Here is a 21684-nt window from a genome sequence, read left to right on the forward strand (position 1 = left end):
TGACATGATATTCTTAGAAGCAAATTTGACATTACTTACCTGAAATTGTCTTAAAACAAAGACAAAACTGAATGGATAACTTAGACCCAAATGGAGTCCCTAGCACTGTCAAAAAGCAAGGACGTGTTGAAGAACGCCGAGAAAGGCAAGTTACAAAGTGGAACCTAGTCTTGGTCCAGTTCTTCACAATGATTTCACTGACTATCTGGATGATGGGTCGGAGCAAATTCTTACCAAATTTTCATTTTATATGAAACTGAGATGGACAGCAAGCTCATTAAGAGACAGGATTAGAATTCAAAAATATCTCAAAAAAAAAAATATGGAGAAGTGACTTGAAGAAAAGAGGATGAAGTTTTACAGGGACATGTTACTGGAGAAACAGTTTGAGACAAGTAAGCATGAAGAACAATCAGTTAACTAGCACTTCTACAGAACAGGGTTCAGTGCTTATATGCTGAATAAGAACAAAGACATAAATTTTGAAAATATCAAGAGTAATAGTAGGAAAACTGATACTGCTTCTCTAAAAACCATTTCCTGACATCTCAATCCACCTCTAAAAGAATCATTAAAGAAACAGATGCAGGCTCATGTCTGGAGGGCAGCTATTATGTCAGCTTATTCACATAGGCTTGTTTAACAAAGACTTTAATCCCGTACTCAATAGCAGACTAGCAAAACCAAATTAAAGATGAAAATTTTACACAGAAACAGGTACCTTTATCTATTAACTTCCTCTTAGCAGCTGAGAGCATTACAGAAGTCAGTTGATTTCATCTCATTTTTGGCCTTTGTCTCATTTACCTGCCAATTATGTAGAGTTATTTGGTTAGTTCATGGACTGGGACTTGGAGGGCCAGGGAGGGTACCACCAACTCTGTAAAAATATTTGATTTATTCAATATATACGCTAATTACACCTAGTTAGATTTTGCATGATCAAAACTATTCTATCATACAAAAAAAGTTTCAATTTCACACAGCACTGTAAATCTCTCCCTCTCTCTCACCCTAGAAGAACAGTTCCATCTGACAGTTGTTACAGTGCAAATCAGTACATACTAGGTAGTAAAAAGTATATTCATGTTTTTTAAAATGGTATTTTTGTGAACTCAAGTACAGCACATCACTAACTAAACCCTCTTCTTATCACAGACATATTTCCTTGTGAATGTCCAAGTATTAAGAACAACCTATTCCTAGAGGTCAAGTGTTAGGTTCTTCACTGCCTTTTTGAAAAAAAAAAAAAAAACCAAACCAAAAAACCCAAACAACCCACACTGTCATGATTTAAACCCAGTCGGCAGCCAAACACCATGCAGCCACTCACTCACCCTTCCCCACCCAGGCAATGGGAGAGAGAATTGGAAGGGTGAAGGTAAAGAGACTGGTAGGTTGACATAAAAACAATTTAATAATTGAAATAAACAAATAATAATAGAAAATACAAATGGGTAATGCACAAGGAGGTTGCTCACCACCCGCCACTGATGACCAGACCATTCCCAGCTAGCAATCCCAGAGGAGAGAAGATACCGAAACTTCAATCCTGGAAACGAGAGCTTCCCAGCCAACCCTCATCTATACACTGCACGTGAGATTACATGATATGGAATATACTGTTGGCCAATTTGAGTCCGGTGCTCTGGCTCAGCTCCCCCCCCAGCTTCTTGTACACCTGCACACTAGCAGGGCATGGGAAGGTGAAAAAGTCCTTGATCTCTTAGCAACAACAGAAAACATTAGCGTATTACCAACGTTCTGCTTGTACCAAATCCCATCCTGGATCCACAACACGGCACTACTCTAGTTATTAATAAAAATTAGCTCTATCCCAGCTGAAACCAGGACAAACATGAAAATTCTGTTTTCATATATTCTGTCAATTGTTTAAGCCCATGTCTTAAAAGACATTTTTCTTGGTATCTAGCTTACAATCTGTTACCTCATGAAAGAGCAGATATAATCCATTTGGCAAGCATCTTCAACTAGCAATCACAAAAATCTTGTATCAAAAGATGACATGTCAGCTAAAAAAAATTCACATCTAACCTCAATGACTCTGTTTGATTCTGTGGTATCTTCTTAAAATATACAAGAAAATAAAGTATTTTTCTTAAAACTTAAGAATATCTTTGGCATCAACACAAATGAAACTGTACTATTAAAAACATATAAGCTAAGCAATTAGGTGGAACTGCTACCTGCGACTAGGTTTAGTTGCAGCTCTCATTAGGCTAAAACTAGCTTCTATTTGTGGTGCAAACAAACTGTAAAAATAAAATGTATGTCCTTATTTGAAATTGTATTTTTACAAATGTCCATGAGCAACAAAAACAACAACAACAACAACAAAAAAAAAACCACCACAGAAATATGGTCATGATTACTTTTCTTTATCAAATAGTTTCCAGAGAGGATTTTTGAATTATTTCTTTGACCATAAAAAATTGATTCTGCTGGATCATCTATACTATTATGGATGTTATAGTGAAAATTTCCAAAAGTCAAATGTGCACGGCAAAAGACAGCAAACCAACTTCATTTTTCATGCTCTCCAAGTGAGATATCCCAAATTCACTATCCCACAGTCACTTTTTCATTGAGCTGCATTAGTCTATGTAACAGGTATCACGTTCAATATATACTGTTGGGCAGGTGTGCTCCAAGGTGTGCAAGGGACCTCTCCAAGCACAGCCCATATTCCCAGGCCTCCACCCACCTGCCTCTGAAGCTGGGAAAGATTCCCAGTCTAGCATAGAAGAAACCTATGTTAATGGACCTTTTACAACGCACAAGTATCAGTGGTAACTTATGCACTTTCAAAATACTGCAAAATGTCTTCCACATGCATTTTACCTATATTCTGTCCCTTTATTGCATAAAGCAATATTATGCAACAGAAATTTAGAATAGTGGGAAGTCACTGACAATTTCTTTTAGCAATAATGTATTAATATAATCCATTTGCTCATCTTTATTTATGCAGTATTTTTTACCTCATTCAAGATGTTTCAGAGAGTATTGTAATTAGTTATTTTCCCTTATTTTTCTGGAAAGTCAAGCTAACTTTAAAAAAAAATATGTAAAAGTCATCTTTAAGAACCTAAATTTTCATGTTTCATTAATATGCTTCAGGCCATGTCTTTGTTATTATACAGATTCCAAACAAAAATATATGCACACAGATAATTTTGATAGCTGTTTTTCATTAGGTGCCCTTCATTTTTGTCCAGCTTTCCCAACCCAAGTCCCTGTATGACAGCCTTCAGTACTTACTTTCTAGAGGAACATTTACGTGCAGAATTCTTCCTTCACCTATTCATTGTTGTGTGATTTTTAAAAAGCACAAGTTGTCACCATGTCTTCACATGAACTACAAGAACAGGAATTGGACCTTTCATTATGAATGCTCTTTGGCCTGAAGAGGTGTTCTATAAAATACTATAGGTTCCATGTCCTGTATAACAGCCCTGTATATGTCTACATTCCCCTTACCGAAAGTCCCATTTTCCAAGCAATAAGAGAAAATTAATTCCAGAATGCAACTTGGCAAAAACAAACAAACAAACAAACAAAAACTAGTTTAAAAATTTTCTTTCAAAAGCAGTTCCATTAATTTCTTGGAAAAAATACAGAAGAATCCACATAGTTAATGTTTACAAATCTGACAGTTGTCCTGTGAATTTCAGTATGCTTATGAGATTTTTTTGCACAACATCCATAGCAGTCCAAATGTATAATGCAACTACATAAATATTTGTACAGAGTTGTCCTCATATATAAATAACGCTGCACAAAATAAAAAAATGATCACTTTACTGTACAAAATAAGAGAATTAAAAATGAGAAGTAGAATTATTCTATTCTTGTGTGACTAAGCTATACACAATATATTCTAAAATTAACAAAGTTTTAATTACTATCATTATACTTTACCAAAATAATCGTAATAAAACGCTCCTATCAGAAAAGTGTAAAGACATTAAAGTGAATTGTAATCCAATCTAACCATGGTTTTCTGGAGCATGTGAGGTTGCATATATACCTGTAGGAAGAATTATTATAAAGTGTCTTTAAAGTGTCACAGATTTTTTATTTTCTGAAAACTCTTGTTTAGATGCACATCGATCCTTTATATGATATTTTCATTCAAATTTGCCATTATGAATCTCAAAGTCAACAATACTTGTAGCAGAATTTTAAGGGGGTCCATTCTTTTGATGTTTTTTGTTTTGGTGGCCTTCTTTTCTAAAAAAAGAAGAACACCAACACAAATTGTATTCTGTCTAAAACTGCACATTGGAACAATACAAAAAGATGCCAAGACATAAATCTGTGGTGAGAAGGGGCAAGAAAAGTGATCTTGCTCGTTTCAGAAAAATGCCTGTCCCATAAGAGTCATAGCCCAGATCCTGAGATCCTAGGAGAGACAGTGTGATGAAAGATATCTAGAATAAATAACTAATTTAGGAAAGCTCATTAATATTCTATCAATATTTAAGAATTTACATATAACTAGGGAACCTACAAACAGCTCCTCTAATTTTGTCTGCTGAGGCAAATTAGAAGGCAAAAGAGAATCTAAGGATGCACAATGATTTGCATCCATTTAACCTAGTAATAATAAAGCTTGATTTCCAATGCAGTTGTCTCACGATTGTTTCTAAATCCCAATGTAAAATTTTCTATGCCTAGACTAGTTGAAATGTCTGCCTCCTGTATGAATTCTCTGCAACCTAATAAACCTGAGCTCCAGGGCAGCCTACCTTCAGTCAGGTTACTTGGCTCCTCATTCTACCCAGATGTTGGTCTCTTTGAAAAAACAGAAGAACTAAATTCTCTTTGATATTTCTAGTCTTCCATCACATGTAACTGAACCCAACCAATAGGAAAAAAAGAAAAGTGGGGTGTGTGGAAGGGCTGAGATGACAAAACAACTAACACATAAAGTCTTAGACTTAGAAAACCAAGATCTGGTTTCTTTCAATAGGGTCCACTCCATCCACCTGTCATTTGTTCCCATTCCCCCGCTGACTTTCCAGAGCAGTTGTGAAGTAAGCTGGATCAGATGACCAATAGAGGAAAAGCTGAATACGTGCTTAAATGCTACATACATAATATTCAGTTCAAAATAAAAATTAAGTGTTGTGAAAACCCAAACATTTACATACTGAGCAACTACTCTAATCACTATTATATGAAATAATGAGAAAATGAATTATGTTTGAATCAGATGAAGAGACTGTCCGGATTAAATATCTCCATATATAGTATATATAGTTAAACAGAAACTCTTACTTACTGAACTGAAAAGCCTTTGCTGTAGAATTTTTAAATACCAAGAAAAATTGTAAGCGGTAGAGAACAGTAGAGTACCTCAGGGAATGGAATTATCTTTACAAATAACAGAAAATAATAATTTCTCTTTTTAAACTTTTTTCCTCCTTATCTTTATAGGAAACCCAATCATGAAGATACAAATAACTTAGGTAACAACAATTTTATTCTAGCCTTTCCCTGAAGGTTTAAACAATAATTAAAAAAAAAATCCATAAATTATTTTTAAAAATATAAATCCATAAAATACTATTGAAAACCAGTAGTTTACTTCAAAAAGAAAGATTAAATGGCATAATAAAGCACTCAAGGGAAACTGCAGCTATTTGCAACTTGAGGGAAATTCAATATAAAATAGATAAAACAGATTCCAATATGAAACTGCAAGCTGTGGTCTTCAATATTACCATCTAAGAAATTGCAAAGAAGGAGTAAATTTAATTATTTCATTGCATAAAACTACAGACTGCTAAGCAGAAAATGTAAATTTTTACGTAATAAGGGAAATAACTCTTTTTTCAATTTTTATCCCTTGTAGCTGCAGAATTATTCAGGCTGGAAGAGACCTTGGGAGGTCCTCCAGTCCAATCTGCTGCTTAAAGGAGGGTCAATACTGAATTCAGATGAACTAGAAAGCTCTAAATTAGAAAACTAAAGGTATATAGGTCCAAAAAGCTGAGTCAACCACCACATTAAGAGTTTACAACAGCAACTTTGTGATGACTATAACAACTGTATGCCCCCTTCTGATAATAATGGGCAGCTAAAAATGATTTTCCAGTGAGGTTTTAACTATATGTACTTCCTCAACTACACATCAGCTTAAGTCACAAGAAATGTGAACCTGCAACTAAAAGGTTTTGGCCACTTTTTCTCACACTGGCAATGTGATAGCATCATAAATAATCATTTCTACTCTTTTTTCCCCATCCTGCTTACTTAGGGGCAGATGTAGCAAACTCCTTGTTTCAATGAGCAGAACAACCTCTGCGATGTAAAGTCTTCAATAAAATATACCCTGTCACATAGTTCAAAACAATGTTTCACTGATCAAAGACCAAAAAGAAGAGAGGTCACCTACCATAATCATGCTGATGTTTCTGTATTTTTCACTATAAAAACTTCAGTGACATTTTACTCTGATAATATGAGAGCTACTTCTGGCTCCTTTAAAAATCAGAAAACTATAGAAATTTCCAGGGCACCAACAGCTGAAGCAGACTCTGGAAAAAAATCTCTCCTTAAAATTAGGAATTAATTTGGAAAATTTTTTTAAACAAAGAAAAAATAATAAGGGGAAAAAAATCTTATTTTTCTACACAAACATAAAAAGTAAAATTTGATGTATTAACATGTTTTAAAAAAAAGTTATGTGAAAGCACCTTGATTTTTCCTGCAAACTGACATATTTTCACACTTAGAAACACCTGAAACAAATTTGTATATCCACATCCTGATACAACCACAAGAAGAAACAAGTTTCAAAAACGTCCAGTAACACTGTCATTTCAAAGTGTCTATACATAAAAAAAAATTATCAATACAAGAAATGATTAATCTTTTCTTTTCTTGAAAAGGGTAAGATATACTTTGTTGACATTTGCTTTGTACTGGCATTTTAGTCACATTTTTCTGTCTTACAAAAAAAACCATTACAAAAGTAGTCTCTTCCACAGTATATCTCTGTCTTTGGAAATTACTGAAGAACACCATTAAGAAAATACAAATCAGAAAAATTTAACAGTATACTGGAATGAAGGACAACTATGCTCCAGAAGAAACAATAATAAATACAGACCCAACTTTAGAATGAGTATTTGACCCAAGAGTTCATTCACAGAATTCTGACAAGACTTTCATGGTCAGAAATGTGCCTAAAAGTGTATTTTACACTCCATACAAATTTCTCATACAATTTAAAACCAATCTTCAATATACACTGTAGTTAATACTACTATAATTCATTGCAATAATTTTTATTTGTTATTTGTAACTAGCAAGTTATCTATATACTAACAATTATCATTTCCTAACATTTTAGAAACATTCTAAGGATATATTACATAAATATTCATCAATATTTCTGGTTGTATACACACATCTTTGCACTGTAAATTCTAAGATTCATCCAAAATTACGTATTTATAAGCTTCTACATATGAAATTCTTAAGATATTTTACACAGAGTAAACAATTCTGTTAAGAATATTCACAGTCAAAATCCTGCTTTATTCATATTTAGTCCTCCTCAGTATCAACAAAACATGCAGAAATATGTTAGGGAAGAAGTGACTTGGCCAGTGGCATCCATGGCCAGCAGGAGTCAGAGAAATGATCAAATACACATTTCTCAGATTCAGTATTTTCTGTATCCCTTAACACCAAAGTTTGTAAAGCCAGCACAGAAATGCCTTTCTATACACCTGAAGATGCAAACTTCAAAGGGTTAATACTAGTGCTTATGCTTCTAATTCTAATACAAAGGATTATTTCCACAATACAGACAAAATAATGCCTGTGTAGCGAAAGCAAAAGTTCTTTCATAACGCTGCATTCACATACATAAACAATTCTTTTTACATCTAGAGAAAGAACAAAAGTACAAGTTATTCTAATTTAAAGCTTCATGTATTTTCAAATTGTTGCAGAGCTGGTTGATCATCTAATTCATGAGGATCTGAATGCAAACTTTGGAATCAAATAATAGCATCTGCCTTGGATTAAAAGAAATTGAATGGTTATCAATCTTTATAAATGTATTTGTAATTATCATGAGGTTCAGTCTCAAATTTTTTTGTTAAACTCTTGTCCTATTGTTTACCTGTACTCATATAAGCATGACATCAACATGGCAAGTGACATTCAGCATTTATTTCTGATTGAAACACATTGGGAAAAGAAGGGGGTAACAATCAAGCCACATTAGTGAAAGATTGTTATACACTCCCATTGAAAAGATGGAAATTAAGCTTTGACTTGCCCTTTGTGAAGCCTCTCTCTTGTTATATAATGATTTTTGTTGTTTTCAGAACCTCCCTCTTCTACTGCTGAATAGAGGGGGAAAATGGTGACATAAGTGCTCAGAAATTGATTTCTTAACAGAAAAAATACACTTCCTAAATTAAAGGTAAACAATGCAGCCTCACTCGTCAGCAATGGATGAAATACACTCAGTATTTTAGGGAGACCCACGAAGGTTTTTTTTTTCTTTCAGATCTTTTCCTGAGGCATCTCCAGATACATTCTAGCAAGTTTTTACATATTATTTACCTCTCAAATAAGGAAGCAGACATTTGACAACCTTTTAAACTGGCTAAATCAAGTTTTTTGTTCTTAGGCCACCTTTGAAAAAACGTCTGATTTTCAGTAGCTTTAAAAGTTTAGAAATTCTTGTTTCGCACTTCACAGTCTTCAAAATGGATTTCATCCTTATTCTCTTATCTATGTTATACCCAAAAAAGTGAAGCTTGCCAAACTGTCAGCAAACTGCCACAAATCTGTTTTTCCAACAACACAGAGCACTTACTCATGGGCAAACCAAGGTATTTAACAAAATTACGTGACTGCAGTATGAAACAGTACTCTGAATGTTATCAAAATTTTGTTAACATTCTTAAATTTAAACATACAACTGCACATACAATTATGTGCCATCTATGAATGCATAGCATGTTAAGATATGTTGAACAATCAGCAGCCAGATTTTAGCTTAGACTGTATGCCCTTAGTTTACTCAATGACTGTCTGTCAGTCCAGGATACTAACATTAGATGCCTAAATAGAAAGAGCCTGTAAAGAAGCAAGAACTAATACAACAAACACTAGCTTGCCATCACCTTGGCCTTCCTTCTAAGCCCTAACAGCAAGGTGGGGTCTAAATAATACATCTTTTTTTTTCCCCATGGAACATCTCTAACATGCACACGTCCTCCCTGTGAAGACAGATAAATCAAGCATGTCCTCATCAGTTCACTTCAACCAGTATTTCCTGCCTTCCTTGAAGCATTACACATTGTTCCACTTAAAGTAGTCTTTGCAGCAGATGGATATACTACTTCATTTTATCATTAGTCCCTTTCATCTCTGCACAGACTGACCTTTCACCATTCCATGAGGACAGATAACTCAGCAGGCCCCTCCCCTATCTAACACTATTTTTTATTTTTAATCCATAAGAGCCAAGGTCTTTATTTCATATTGAAAGGGGTGGTGGTTTTTACTAACAATTTTTGCTAACCACAGGTTCCCATGAGGAACTTCAGTCCTTTTGCCCACAACCTAAAGTGGATTTCTCATAGGGTTTTCTTCAGAGATACTGCTGATAATCTGCTGGTTTTAATGCTGAGATATCATTCCATGTGGTTTAAGATGTGGTGTAATTACCAGCTAACACCTTGTAATAACACCTTGACTGCAAAGTACTGAAGGGAGGAACTTCTTCCCTGTACACAATATAGCATATAAAATGACTCTATCATAATACAGGCTGCTTAATATCTATTAGGCATTAATGCAACAAATATACACACATAAAGATTCAAAAGCACTGTTAGAGATGGTGTTTTCCAGCTGTTCTCTATCTCATCTTTAGTAGGTATATTTAACTATCAGCTATAACTTTTAATTTTTATCAGATATAACTTTTAGATATTCAAATCAGAGACTAACAAGAAACTACAGATACAACACATGAAGAAAAAAGAATAGATTGATTAAAGCCATATATAGGCTGTGTCAACTGCTGAATTTTAGCTGTGTCTGATTGGGGAATGCCGTTACTTTACTTTGAGTATTAGTTTAATTATTGACCATGGTGAACTGCATACTCTGAGCATCACAGAAACAATGAAACCTCTAGAAGTTATCTAGTCTGACTTCTCACTTAACAGCAGGACTAGGTCCAACACAAAATTTTGTTTGCCCAAGTACAAAAAAGAAGGATGAAGTTTCCAGCACCTTCCTGGGTACCTGTTCCAATACTGCACTACTCTCCTAGCAAAATTTTTTCCTAATGTCCAGTCTGAATCTCTTTCAAACCATAATTTGCAGTCATTGCTCTTTATTTCAGCTTCTGTCACTAACTAGAAGAGTTTAGCTCTATCATCTTTGTAAGTCCTCTTAAAGTACTTAGTTCACATCAAGAACTAATTCAGCATGAGAATACAGGTCAGGACCTCCTCGGCTCTGACTGTTGTCAAATAAAAGAAGTCAAATGGAAGGAAGAAAGAGGAGGTTTACATTGGATGATCCTTTAACCTAGATTAAGAACTGAAAGTCAAGACAGTGGCATTTGTTTATAGGTTTGAAAAATGTGTCATTCTCTGGGTCAAGTTCACATGGCATGAAAATAAAAAGCTTGATCATAAACACAGATTGAAGATATACTAGAGAGACATTTCTAGATGTAGAGCACAAGTTTTTATTTTCAAAATTATTTGATTTTGTCATATTTTCTGCCTAACGATCTGTTAGCTGGTTACTTGAACTCTCTCTGCTACAATGACTTACCAAGCTTCTTGTGACAAACAGGCCAGCAGACATAACAGAAGAGTAACACACAGACAGCAAAGTTTAATTTTCCTTGGGAAATGAGGATAAAAACACATAGTCTAGATAGAACGAAGAGATCCTCTCCCCTAATTTAATCCCCCCCCGAACCCCACACAAGCACACACACAGACTCTTACCAGATTGTTTCAATTTTCACTCTACTTTTTTTTTTTTTCCTAAATTTTTGTGCAGGACAGCCAACTCTTTGGGAAAAAAATGCAGTGAAAACTATGTGGGTTTGGAACTGGACTGACTCCTACTCATATTCTACATATTTTGCTGCATTCCTTCTTTTTAGAGGTAGGTAGAATAAATGTACCAGAACAAATGCGTAAATTCACACATATTGCAAATATCTGAAAGGTTGCATTCTATTATTTTAGTGTAAAATTTTCGCATTTTTCTAGATGCAGTTGATTTTGGTGGCAATATGAAATCCTCAGACAGACAAGATCAGCACTTACAACATTAGAGAGCATGGTCAGCACATCTAGAATCACGTCATGTAAACAGACAGCAAACCTGTAATGCAACCCTTTAAAGTTCATGCAGAGGGGACCGAACTCTAGAGCAAAATGCAAAAATCATTACAGCTAGACTGAAAACTGTCAATAACTCATACTGTCCTCCTTATCAGTGGGGTTTCCTTCACCCCACAGACCCATGGATCAAAATCACAATCTAGAAGGTTTAAATCACATAAACAGCATTTTGTTACCCAAGGATCTATGGGGCTTTCAGGACTGTTTCAGTCTGAATACAGACCCTACCCTAGCATCCATAAATTACATAAGGACATATGATGTTGCAAAAAGGGAGACCATGTTATAACTTTACTGTTATGGTCCACATACATTAGTAATTTCTATTTTTATATAAAAGGACTTCTCAGGTGGTAGGAAAAAGCTAATGGTTGCTGGTTTTAACGATAAGCATCTTTTAGGCAAATTGCCTCATAGCCAGAATGTTGCTCCCGGTGCCAGCTGTGTCTTGTCTGCGCTTTTGCAACTGACAGGATGCTAACAAAAACTACTTCTAACACTTGAAAAAAAAATAATATTTCTCAAGGTTGACTTTTCTTTTTTTTTTTTACAACTTAAGAGAGAAAAAACAGAACATGCTTTCAGACTGCACATGACATGTTCACAGAATCACAGAATCACCTAGGTTGGAAAAGACCTTGAAGATGATGTAGTCCAACCATTAACTCAGATACAGTTCTTTTAAAGTGTACAAGATAAAGGTTTAAAGCTGGGAACTGTGGTCATGGTTACAGCTTCTCTTCATATACCTGCATATACCTTGTGCTTAAAATTACACTGGAAAGACCTTTTTATGCTGACCACTAATAAAAGCCTCTAAATACCTCCTTTCTTCTCGTAGGAAACAGCTGAGATCCAGATTAGATGAAGTACATTCATGCTTCTTACTTTTTAAAAAAAATAATAAAATTTGGTATTTGATAAATTTTGATCAAAATAACCAGCTATGTTCTAGCTTTAATGCCATAACCGTTTCTGAGCTGGTTCTGACTGCAGAAGAGGCACACACAGCAGGCTATGGCTATGTAAGAGAGACAATCACACCACCAATATACTTGTTGCATGGTGAGAGAAGTGAAAGCTTACCTCTTGACTAAGTTTTTCTCAGCTGAAGAAGAAAACAGAATTACAAGGAACAAATACACGGAGGAAGAGAAAACAAAAGACAGCAATATACACTGCAATTTATGTCTATGCATATACCACTGTAATACGTCAACACTATTACCTCCCCATTATAGTGTGATACACTACACTACCTTTCTAATCTTCACACATTGTTCCAGCAGATAAAACTAGAAGAGGATTTGGAAAGCAAAAATCTGTTTCATGAAGTAGCTGACTTGAAGTGCATACTTCAAGGTTTTATGCTTTAAAAGTTCAAAGACAGATATGTACAAGTTATTTTAATCTCATACACAGTTTTTGAGTGACATCAAGTCTGTCATCATCTGACTATTATATGGATAGAAATATTTAAAAGGAAAGAAAAGGCCCCAAAAGCAAGAGATCATTTAGAAGTACTAGAATTCTTGTATAAGGAAGAAGAAAGTTGAAAGCCTGTGAAAGAAATCTGGTTTGGTCTGCAAAATCCTGGACACTCACAGGAATGCCACAAGCCGCGAGAATGTAAACAAAGGTGATGTCCAGGCAGAGCACCGAGAAGTTCATGCTGGGCATCCAAGCGCATCCCAGTGAGCGGCCCACCAGTCAAGCATAGAAAGGCATTGCATCAAAAGTCTCCTCTCATAAAGTGGTAAAGCACAATGAACGTAACATATATGGGCAGGAAATCACTGTCAAAGATGGGGCAAAGGATCTCTCAACTAAATGGGGATTTTTTTTTTTTAGTTCTCATATAACCCACATTAGTTTGGAATTAATGAGACGTGATAACAAAATTCAGGTAGCCCTTCTAGTAGAACCTCTACAATCAACGCTGTGTAAGAGACACTGAAGTCTGACATTGAAAAATGAAACAACTATTTTATTGGAACACACGCTGAAGCAGATTTCAAATCTATCCCAAAACTGACAATTTGACATTATGCAGGAAGCATATAGTAGCTCCAGATGACAATTTGAAAGAGAAGTCCTGCTCCAAACAGCAAGAGCCAAACACAAGTCAACTGCTAGCACTGACTAAAGACACATATATAGCCACACTGCTGTGTGGGGAGTATTAAATATTTCTAGAGAATAGATCACCTACACTCTGGATAAAGACTTGGGAGACAGATTTTATTTATATACTTAATTGCATGGGTATAACTGCAGCCATATTACATAATGCCAACATAAACCTGTCTGAAGTCAACCAGAGGGCAAAGTCAAGAAGTTAGTGATGGCCTGTAGCATTGTACTGAAGTAATTAAAAAAAAAACCTATAAACAATGCATGTGCATATCACAGGTTACTTGAGACAGACTACTCTCAGTCTCACTGTACTTCATTTTTCTTTAGCAGTTGTAATTTTTAATTTCATATAGCCATAACTTAAAAATTCCACAGATGTCCTTGAAATAATTGCTAGCATAGTATAAAATCAAACATACATTTGGCAAAAGTTTTTAATTTAAATAGTTTCATATACAAAATACAGTAAAAATAAGAAACCAAAAGTAACAATACACAGACTTCAAGAAGTGTGTTTGCTGCTTTGCAGGCAACCACAGTATAACACACATGGTAACCACAGCCAGATTTCTCCAAACACTGTGGGGGTGGGGGGGGGGGGGTGGGGGGGGAGCAGAAATCTGGATAAGAAGAACAAATAGTTTTGGTTGTTTGTGAGGGACTTCCAGAAATCATGGGAAAATACCTGTGGACAAAGTCTGCCCAAAACCATACAGGGATTTGACACACCAGGTGTTTCACACATAATCCACAGCACAGATCGCCTCCTTGGTACAAGCAGTACACCCACCACACCTTCAGGACACACTGGGCTTGCTGTGAGTTCCCACCTCATCCCTGTGGTTTATGCCTAGTAAGTCTTGTATTGGACAGATAGTCAGACCTCAGGTATTTCAAATTCACTGAGCACATGTCACACTATGTCCACATATGCACTTCTGACTGGGAAATGTTGCTATTTCAATAATAAATTCCATCCTTTCTCTGGCAACAGAGCTGCATCTCATTGGCAATGAGATCTCATATACTTACTTATCTTCTACTTTTTTTTGAATCATTATGGAAATGACGTATTTCCTGGGGGAGCCATCAGTAGGACTAACACAAGATCAACACAAGACTCTTTTTGTAATTCCTTTAAGAATTAAAATGTCAACTGCTTTGGTTACAAGCTTTTCCTCTATCCAAAGCTCCATCTTACTCTATGAGAATTTATTTGGTAGCCTTTTATCTTTGGCAGGGAATTTCTCAAACGCTCTAGATGAGTTTGTAGCATTAGACCCATTTTCCTCATCTGGATCACTGACAGGACAGATAACAAAGTATTTCTTAAAAACCCCACAATTTCTTTAAACAAATTCAGACTGACTCCCTCTCATCAAAGTTATGCCTCTCCTAGTGTTTTCTCACACATGCTCCAAAAGTAATTTTAACTAATCTACAAACTAATGTTACATACACTGACTTAGAGTTTCCAGGGTGGAGAATAATAAATGTAAAGTCAATAAAAGATTGAATGATAAACACCAAAAGTCTCACTTGAGTTTGTAAGAGTGAGATTATTAGAAAAGTACTTTCACTTTGGAATATGCTTGTATGCATGACAAGGCACCTTGCATTCCTCAAATGAAACTTAACAACTTGGTGTTTTCATAACACAGGTAGAAGGAAGCATTCAGTGCAAAGAAAGACTCACTTCAGGGAAAAAAGTTTAACATTTTGTTTCCAGTGTACACCAGTTGAAGATTCCATGAGAATGTAACAGATAAACAGCACATCTGTACTAACTTTTCCAGAACACGTGAAGACTGTGACCACAGACAAAAATGTAGCAAATATATGAAATGTCTAAACCCGTTATGTTTAACTGAAGGTATATGAGTTTTGGTCAGCATAGTAAAAACCTGTCACAGTTTCTCTGTTTATCCCAAGGCTAAAAATATTTCTTTCTAGTACACTATTTACCTTGAGTCCCTATCCTGCTCCAAAGGAAATTATTTCATTACCACCAGGCTCTTATTTATTTCAGGAGAGTTTGTAGGTTTGGGGGGGGGCGGGGGATGAAATACATCATCTGTATAAACAAACCTGGTATGTTTTCCATAGCTGCTTGAAACCCTTGCAGAAAAGATTAAGCATATTTTCATGTCAACCTTTAGAAAAGCCCTTTTCTTCACTCAGACCACAAGTTTAGAGATCCCAGCCTGAGAAAACAAAACTAAGCTTATTTTTGTTTTCCTGTTTTAGTTATTTCAGAACAACTTATATTTCCCTTACCAAGTACAACCAGAAGCACAAGTGGATACATAACCTGTTCCTGAACGTGTTTGGTTCAATCCTCAGGAATACTTTAAAAAAGCTCTTTGTTTGCTTTGTGTCAATTCTCCTAACTTAACACTGAATACCTTGTATAAAGATGAATCTGGGCTGCAGTATGCCAATCGAACCACATTTTCATTACATTTTTTTCTGTCCTTTCCCCTTCCTGAAATGGCCTACTTTCTGTTTATTACTTTGGGTTTTTTACCTACTGTGAAATTTCAGAATTATCCAAAGCAGAGAACCATCTACAACACTACTTTTATGAATCAGTCTGAACTACACATGGCCTATACAGATCAAATTTTGTTTCCTGTTTCAGATCAAGTTTTGTTTCTTGTATTTGTTGTGTTCCATACTCCTCACAACTTCTCTGCCTTCAAATGCTGAAGGCCTAGGCAACATCATCTTAATGGCTGACCTAAGGGCTATTTCAAGTCAAATAATGTTGCACCATAGATTTACTTGAGAACTCAAAAGCTTTCAAAACTTAGCAATGCCACTACAGTAGCCCAACACATATGTGAGGTATAACAATGACAAAGAATTTCAATAATTAATTTCAATAAATAATAACCAGTTTCCCCTTTGAATTAAATTTTTATGAATTTGTATTAAAATTTGTATAAAAATTCATTCCTTTGTCTTTTGTTAGTCTTTGGTAACATGATAATTGCAGACAATTAAAAATATGCCATGTCCCTACTTCGTGCACTTTGTGTTACACTTTTGCCCTGGAGAAGTGGTTCTATTGTGTGCAGCTAACCCAAAAAGGGCAATAATTCAAACTATTTATCTTCAGAAAACAAAGACTGTATTTTACAATATCCTCCCACTGTTATTGTGGGGGAGTCAGCCTAGAAGTCAAACAAACACACATTTTGCAGTTGATCCTTATTTCTTGTCAACCACGTCATCATTTAAATGCTAAAATTCCATCTCAGCTGAAGAAAAAATAACCACACATCAACAAGTCTCAAGGTTTTCATGTCACTGGTTCTAAGAAAGACAAACAAAGTACACAAACTCAAAGGAATCAAATTTCATCATCTTCAGAGCAGTTCTTAACAGATTTAAATGTGTCGGAATTTATGCCTGAAACTGGTACATACCATTTGATCTTCAGATTTGTTAAGAAAATTTACATACAGCTATCTCAGGATGAAATTCCTGAAAGAATGCTTCTTATGGACAATGGAAAAAGAGACGCACTTTGTTCATTCCATTTTTCACATCATATACATTAGATTATTAGTATAACTATACTCTCTACCAAAATTAGAAAACCTAACCTTGGCACTTCACTTTGCTGTTTAAAGTTCACTAGTGTAAATATATGCAAATATTTGTTTATATTGAAATCTAAACTTCTAAATTATACATACCACTAACAGTTTTATATATGTGCATGCACATGTATATTATTTATGTATAAAACCAACATATAAAGATATACAAATATGGTGGGTTTATACATATATACACACATACATAAATACATCTATATATGCACACCCTCCCTCTATATTAACATCCTACTCAGGCTTAAATACGCTCCACTTTGCACACTCTGAGAAGCGTAGTTCAATTTAACATAAATTTTGAGCAGCACTAAATTAAGTTGGTGTATAAATCTGTGCAGAATATGGGTCATAAATATCTTGAATCAGGTAAATCCACATTATCATAGAAGAGGCTCTCTATAACAAATCATCTGACACTGCTACTGAAGAGAATTCAGCATAATCCTAAAAATAAAGTTGTGTACGAGATGACTGCTTAAATATTTAACACACACCACAGAGTTGATTTTAGCAGTCTAACATGACAGCCGAAGAGAAAAACAAAATCACATTTTCTCATCTTTATATACTGCTTAAACTATCCAGGCCAAACAGAGACTTTGGGACAAAATTGTTACCTGATAGGCCACTACTTTACAGAACTGAAAGAAACTTGAAAAGAGTGTGAGTTCTCAATAAGAATTCTTTATAATCTCCTGACTGATTGTGATAAACAAATACATCTTTCTCATAAAATCAAGAGCAAGCAATGCTTCAAGCCATTTCAGAAAAAGAGAAAATCATGAATGTACAACACACAAAAAGTTACTTCAACAGTTCTTGACACCACGTAATTTTTTTTTGAAAAAAAATACTCTGCCAGTATGCTAAGTAACTTTGTAGATGCAAACCATCCCGTCATGTTTAGTGAAACAATGTGTTAGTGAAGTCATGTATACAGATATACTTGCAGGTTTAAGCTTAAAACAGAGATTCTGAGGACTACACAACATACAAATTAATCTGCAGATTGAAGGAGGTAGAGGCCCCCACCTCACAAGAAGAAACAAACAACCTAAACCTATCTTTCTTGCAGTTTTCCCTTTCTTTGAGCCACTTCCTTCTCAACAGCCTTGGAAAAGCAGACATTTGGGCTCTGAGAAACTGTGACTAGAAGAAAGTTCCTCATTCAAGTGTGCTCTGGAGAGAAGCAGCCAAACGATGCTCTCTTTTATGTAGGTCAGCAAACTGCAACAAATTGAAGTGTCAAAAACTTTTATGTCAATACTTACTCAAGTAAGTCTGACTCCTTTGAGCTCGAGCCAACGCATTTAGTTTTCTTTAAACAATGGTACATTGTTAGGAAATTAGTATTAGACTCAAATTTATAGTAAACCCATGAAATTAATAAACTACTCAAGCATAAAAACATAAACAATGCATGCAACAATCTTAACGTTTCCATTATTGCTAGCACAATAACTTATGAATGGTGAAATATTAAAAGTATTTGTTTCTGATGTTACCAAGTAACAAGTTTTGGCCTGGCTTTGAAAGCAAATATGGTAGTGTTAAACAAAAAGTTACACCTTTCTTCAGAATTGAATTTAATAAAGCTAGTAACCATTCCTTAAACTAAGAAAACCACAAAATTTAGAAATGAAGGTGCGTATTTCAACACTTTTTTGAAAACACTTCATTAGTTGCTGTTCAAAAAAAAGAAAATTCCACTCTTTAGTGAAGTTCAGATTGATGGGAGCTACAAACAGATGTAAGGCAAAGCTATCAACTTTAAAAAAAAAAAAAAAAAAATCCCTGCCTGAAATTATTTTACCTTAGTAAAAACAAGGGGGAAAAAGCCAAACTTTTTCCATTATAACCATCCCGAATATTTAGCCTTTTTTTTCATCCTTTGCAATCACTATGATACTTTTATGTGGGTCTTTCACACAACAAACACCGATAAAGTAAAACTTTATTTTAATATACAACATGACTGTTAGAAATCGGAACTGGCAAAGGGCAGCGGAGGTTCAGAGGCAAGCGCGATGGATTTTAGCGTGTTGCGCGCACTTCACCAGAGCCCTGGTGAGCTGTGCCTCGCACGGAGCCCTGGTAAGCTGTGCCTAGCAATGCGACCGCTTCGGAGGAGCAGCGGCGAGTGCCACCCCGCAGGCGGTGCCAGCCTTGTTACCCGCGGCCACCGCAGCGCCCGCCGCTCCCCGCCCCCCCGCCGCCGAGCGACCCACCGCCACCCGCAGCAGCCGCCAGCGAGGGCAGGCTTAGGCCCCTCCTGCGCCGTGGCCACTTGCCAGCTCTCGGGCTGGTCCCCGCAGAGCGCTGGCCCCCGCCCGTGGGGCGAGGAGCACCGCGACCCCCGGCCCCGGCTCACGGCCCCGCCGGGCTGCCCGGCACGGGGAAAGGCGTGCGAAGCGCTGCGCGCCGCTTTGAATCCTGGGCTCTCGGGTTGGTTTTTCCTTGTTGATGTTTGCCTTTTTTTTTTTTTTTTTTTTTTTAGTGGAAAGTTTCGTCTCCCGGCAGAGGCCGGGACAACGCGCAAACTGCCCCAGGGCGCCGCGCTGCCATCACAGCTGACAGGTTTCTACCTCTCCCCCTCCTTCCGCAGCACAAAAAGCAGGCAGATAGATCCGGCTGAGGGTTGTTTTTAATAACAGCTATTAGCACAGCTAATCGCATCCATCGGCAACAAAATAAAAGCCAGGCTTAGAGGCGAGCATCCCGCACAGAGCCTCGTCGGCACCGGGGGGGGGGGGGGGGGGGGGGGGGGGCGGCAGAGGAAGAGCAGGGGGCCGGGGTGAGGGGAGCGAGGCCGGCGGTAGAGGAGGAGGAGGAAGAGAGGCACAGGAAAGTTGCGATCGGTCTCGTTATCCTCAGAGCCGGGAGGCCGAGGAAAGTTCACAGCCACCAACAGCGCCCGCGGAGAGCGGGTCCGGGGGGGCGGCGGGAGGGCGCTCGGTCGGGGCGTTTCTTCTTACCTTCTGGTCGACGATGGAACAAGCCATTTCCCGGACGTGGGCGAGGCTGAAGTCCCCCGAGGAGTCCTGCAGCAGCAGCACCGGCTCCCGGCTCAGCCCGATCTGGAGGTGGAAGGCGACGCCGCCGCCGGCAGCAGCAGCCCCGGGCGGCGGCAACGGGCTGGGCGGCCGGATCAGCGGAGGGGCGCTCATCGAAAACTTCCCGCCGGAGCCGCGGGGTCAGGGACGGAGGCGGAGAGGCGGGCGCCGCAGCGAAAAGTTTGCGGCCGCCCCGGAGGCGCCGGGCGAGTTCCCCCGCGAAGTTTCAGGGAAGTCCCGCTGAGCTCCTCCCGGGTGAAAATGGCGAGGGGGGGGGGGGGGGGGGGGGCGCGGAGGACCAGGCAGGATGCAGACAGGAAAAGGCGGTGAGAGAGACGCGCAGGGCGAGGGGGGAGCCCGGCCCAGCGCCGCCGAGGTGGTGCCGCCGCTCGGGCTGTTGGCGCCGTGCGCGGCGCGGGGGCGGGACGGGCCGCGCCCTCCGCCGGGACGGGCCCCGCCGCCCGCCTGGGCCGCGCCGCGCCGCCACAGCCGCCACCGCCACACGGCGGCCGCGTCCCGGCAGGCGGCAGGGGCCGGCGCGGCCCCCGCGCCGCCCAGCCCCCGCCGAACCTGGTGGCCCCCCCTGCGGTGGGGCTTCGCCGCAGCCGCCTCTGGTCTCCCCACCCAGCTGCGGTGTTGGGGAGGGGAGAGCCGCCCCTCCCCCGGGCAGCCCGTCGGGCGGTATCTCAAAGCCGCCTCCATCCCGCCTCGCCCGGTCCTCTGCGCCCTCCCGGGCCGCAGCAGGAGGCAGAGTCTGAGGGGAGCCGGGGTGTTCCCGCGCCGGCCGGCAGCGCGGCCTCTCCCGGGCAGGCTGGCGGCAGCTGCCCTCGAGGACGAAGAGAAGCGCCAGGGGAGCGGGAGCTCTGACCCGGCCCCCGCTCTTCTGCCTGGCCTCGGCCGGGCGCTGCGGCCAGCACCGGGCCGCCGCCTCCTGCAGCCCCCGTAGGTTTGGGGAAGGATGCAAGCGACAGCTCGCACCCACCTCTTCTCCAAAACAGCCTCCGGTTTCAGGTACAGCCTGCGCTAAGGAGGAGCTCCCTGCCACCGAGAACCAGGATGAGTTACTTTTCCCCGCTCTCGGGATCGGCATGAGCCCCATCCCTTTGCGCCAGCAGCACCGGTGGCAGGCAACGTTTAGTCCGAAAAGTCCATCCCTAACCTCCACTTGGAAATCTGTGATGGCAATGGAAACGTGAACTGTAAATATTTTAGATACTAACAGAGGAACTCTTAACCTACATATATGGCACCTGTAGGGATGGCAGTACTAAATGTATGTTTGTAAGTGCAGTGGTTGATCAAATTGACAAACTGCTTTTTTGACCAAATGTACAGCTGCAACGTTGTTTCATTTTGATCAGCTGGCTTATTAGGACTCACTTTACTACTGTCAGCTTGTTTCCCACCTGGGATTTGCACACATACAGCACCTTACTG

The 21684-nt window shown here is 38.8% G+C and overlaps 1 protein-coding gene across 2 annotated transcripts in view; it reads right to left on the minus strand.

The window, feature by feature from the left end:
- PRKD1 (protein kinase D1) overlaps positions 1–20647 on the minus strand; it is a 150905-nt gene extending 130258 nt beyond the window's left edge. Inside the window, exon 1 of one of the 2 annotated variants that reach the window (XM_074868212.1) lies at positions 20170–20647. In XM_074868212.1, the coding sequence (XP_074724313.1) occupies positions 20170–20361 (192 nt within the window). In that variant the 5' untranslated portion in view covers positions 20362–20647. The remainder of the gene's footprint in view (positions 1–20169) is intronic. The other variant, XM_074868214.1, reaches the window with a different exon arrangement.
- Positions 20648–21684: the final 1037 nt, after the last annotated feature.

Source organism: Strix uralensis, chromosome 4, assembly GCF_047716275.1.
Source record: "Strix uralensis isolate ZFMK-TIS-50842 chromosome 4, bStrUra1, whole genome shotgun sequence".
NCBI classification, from domain to species: Eukaryota; Metazoa; Chordata; class Aves; order Strigiformes; family Strigidae; genus Strix; species Strix uralensis.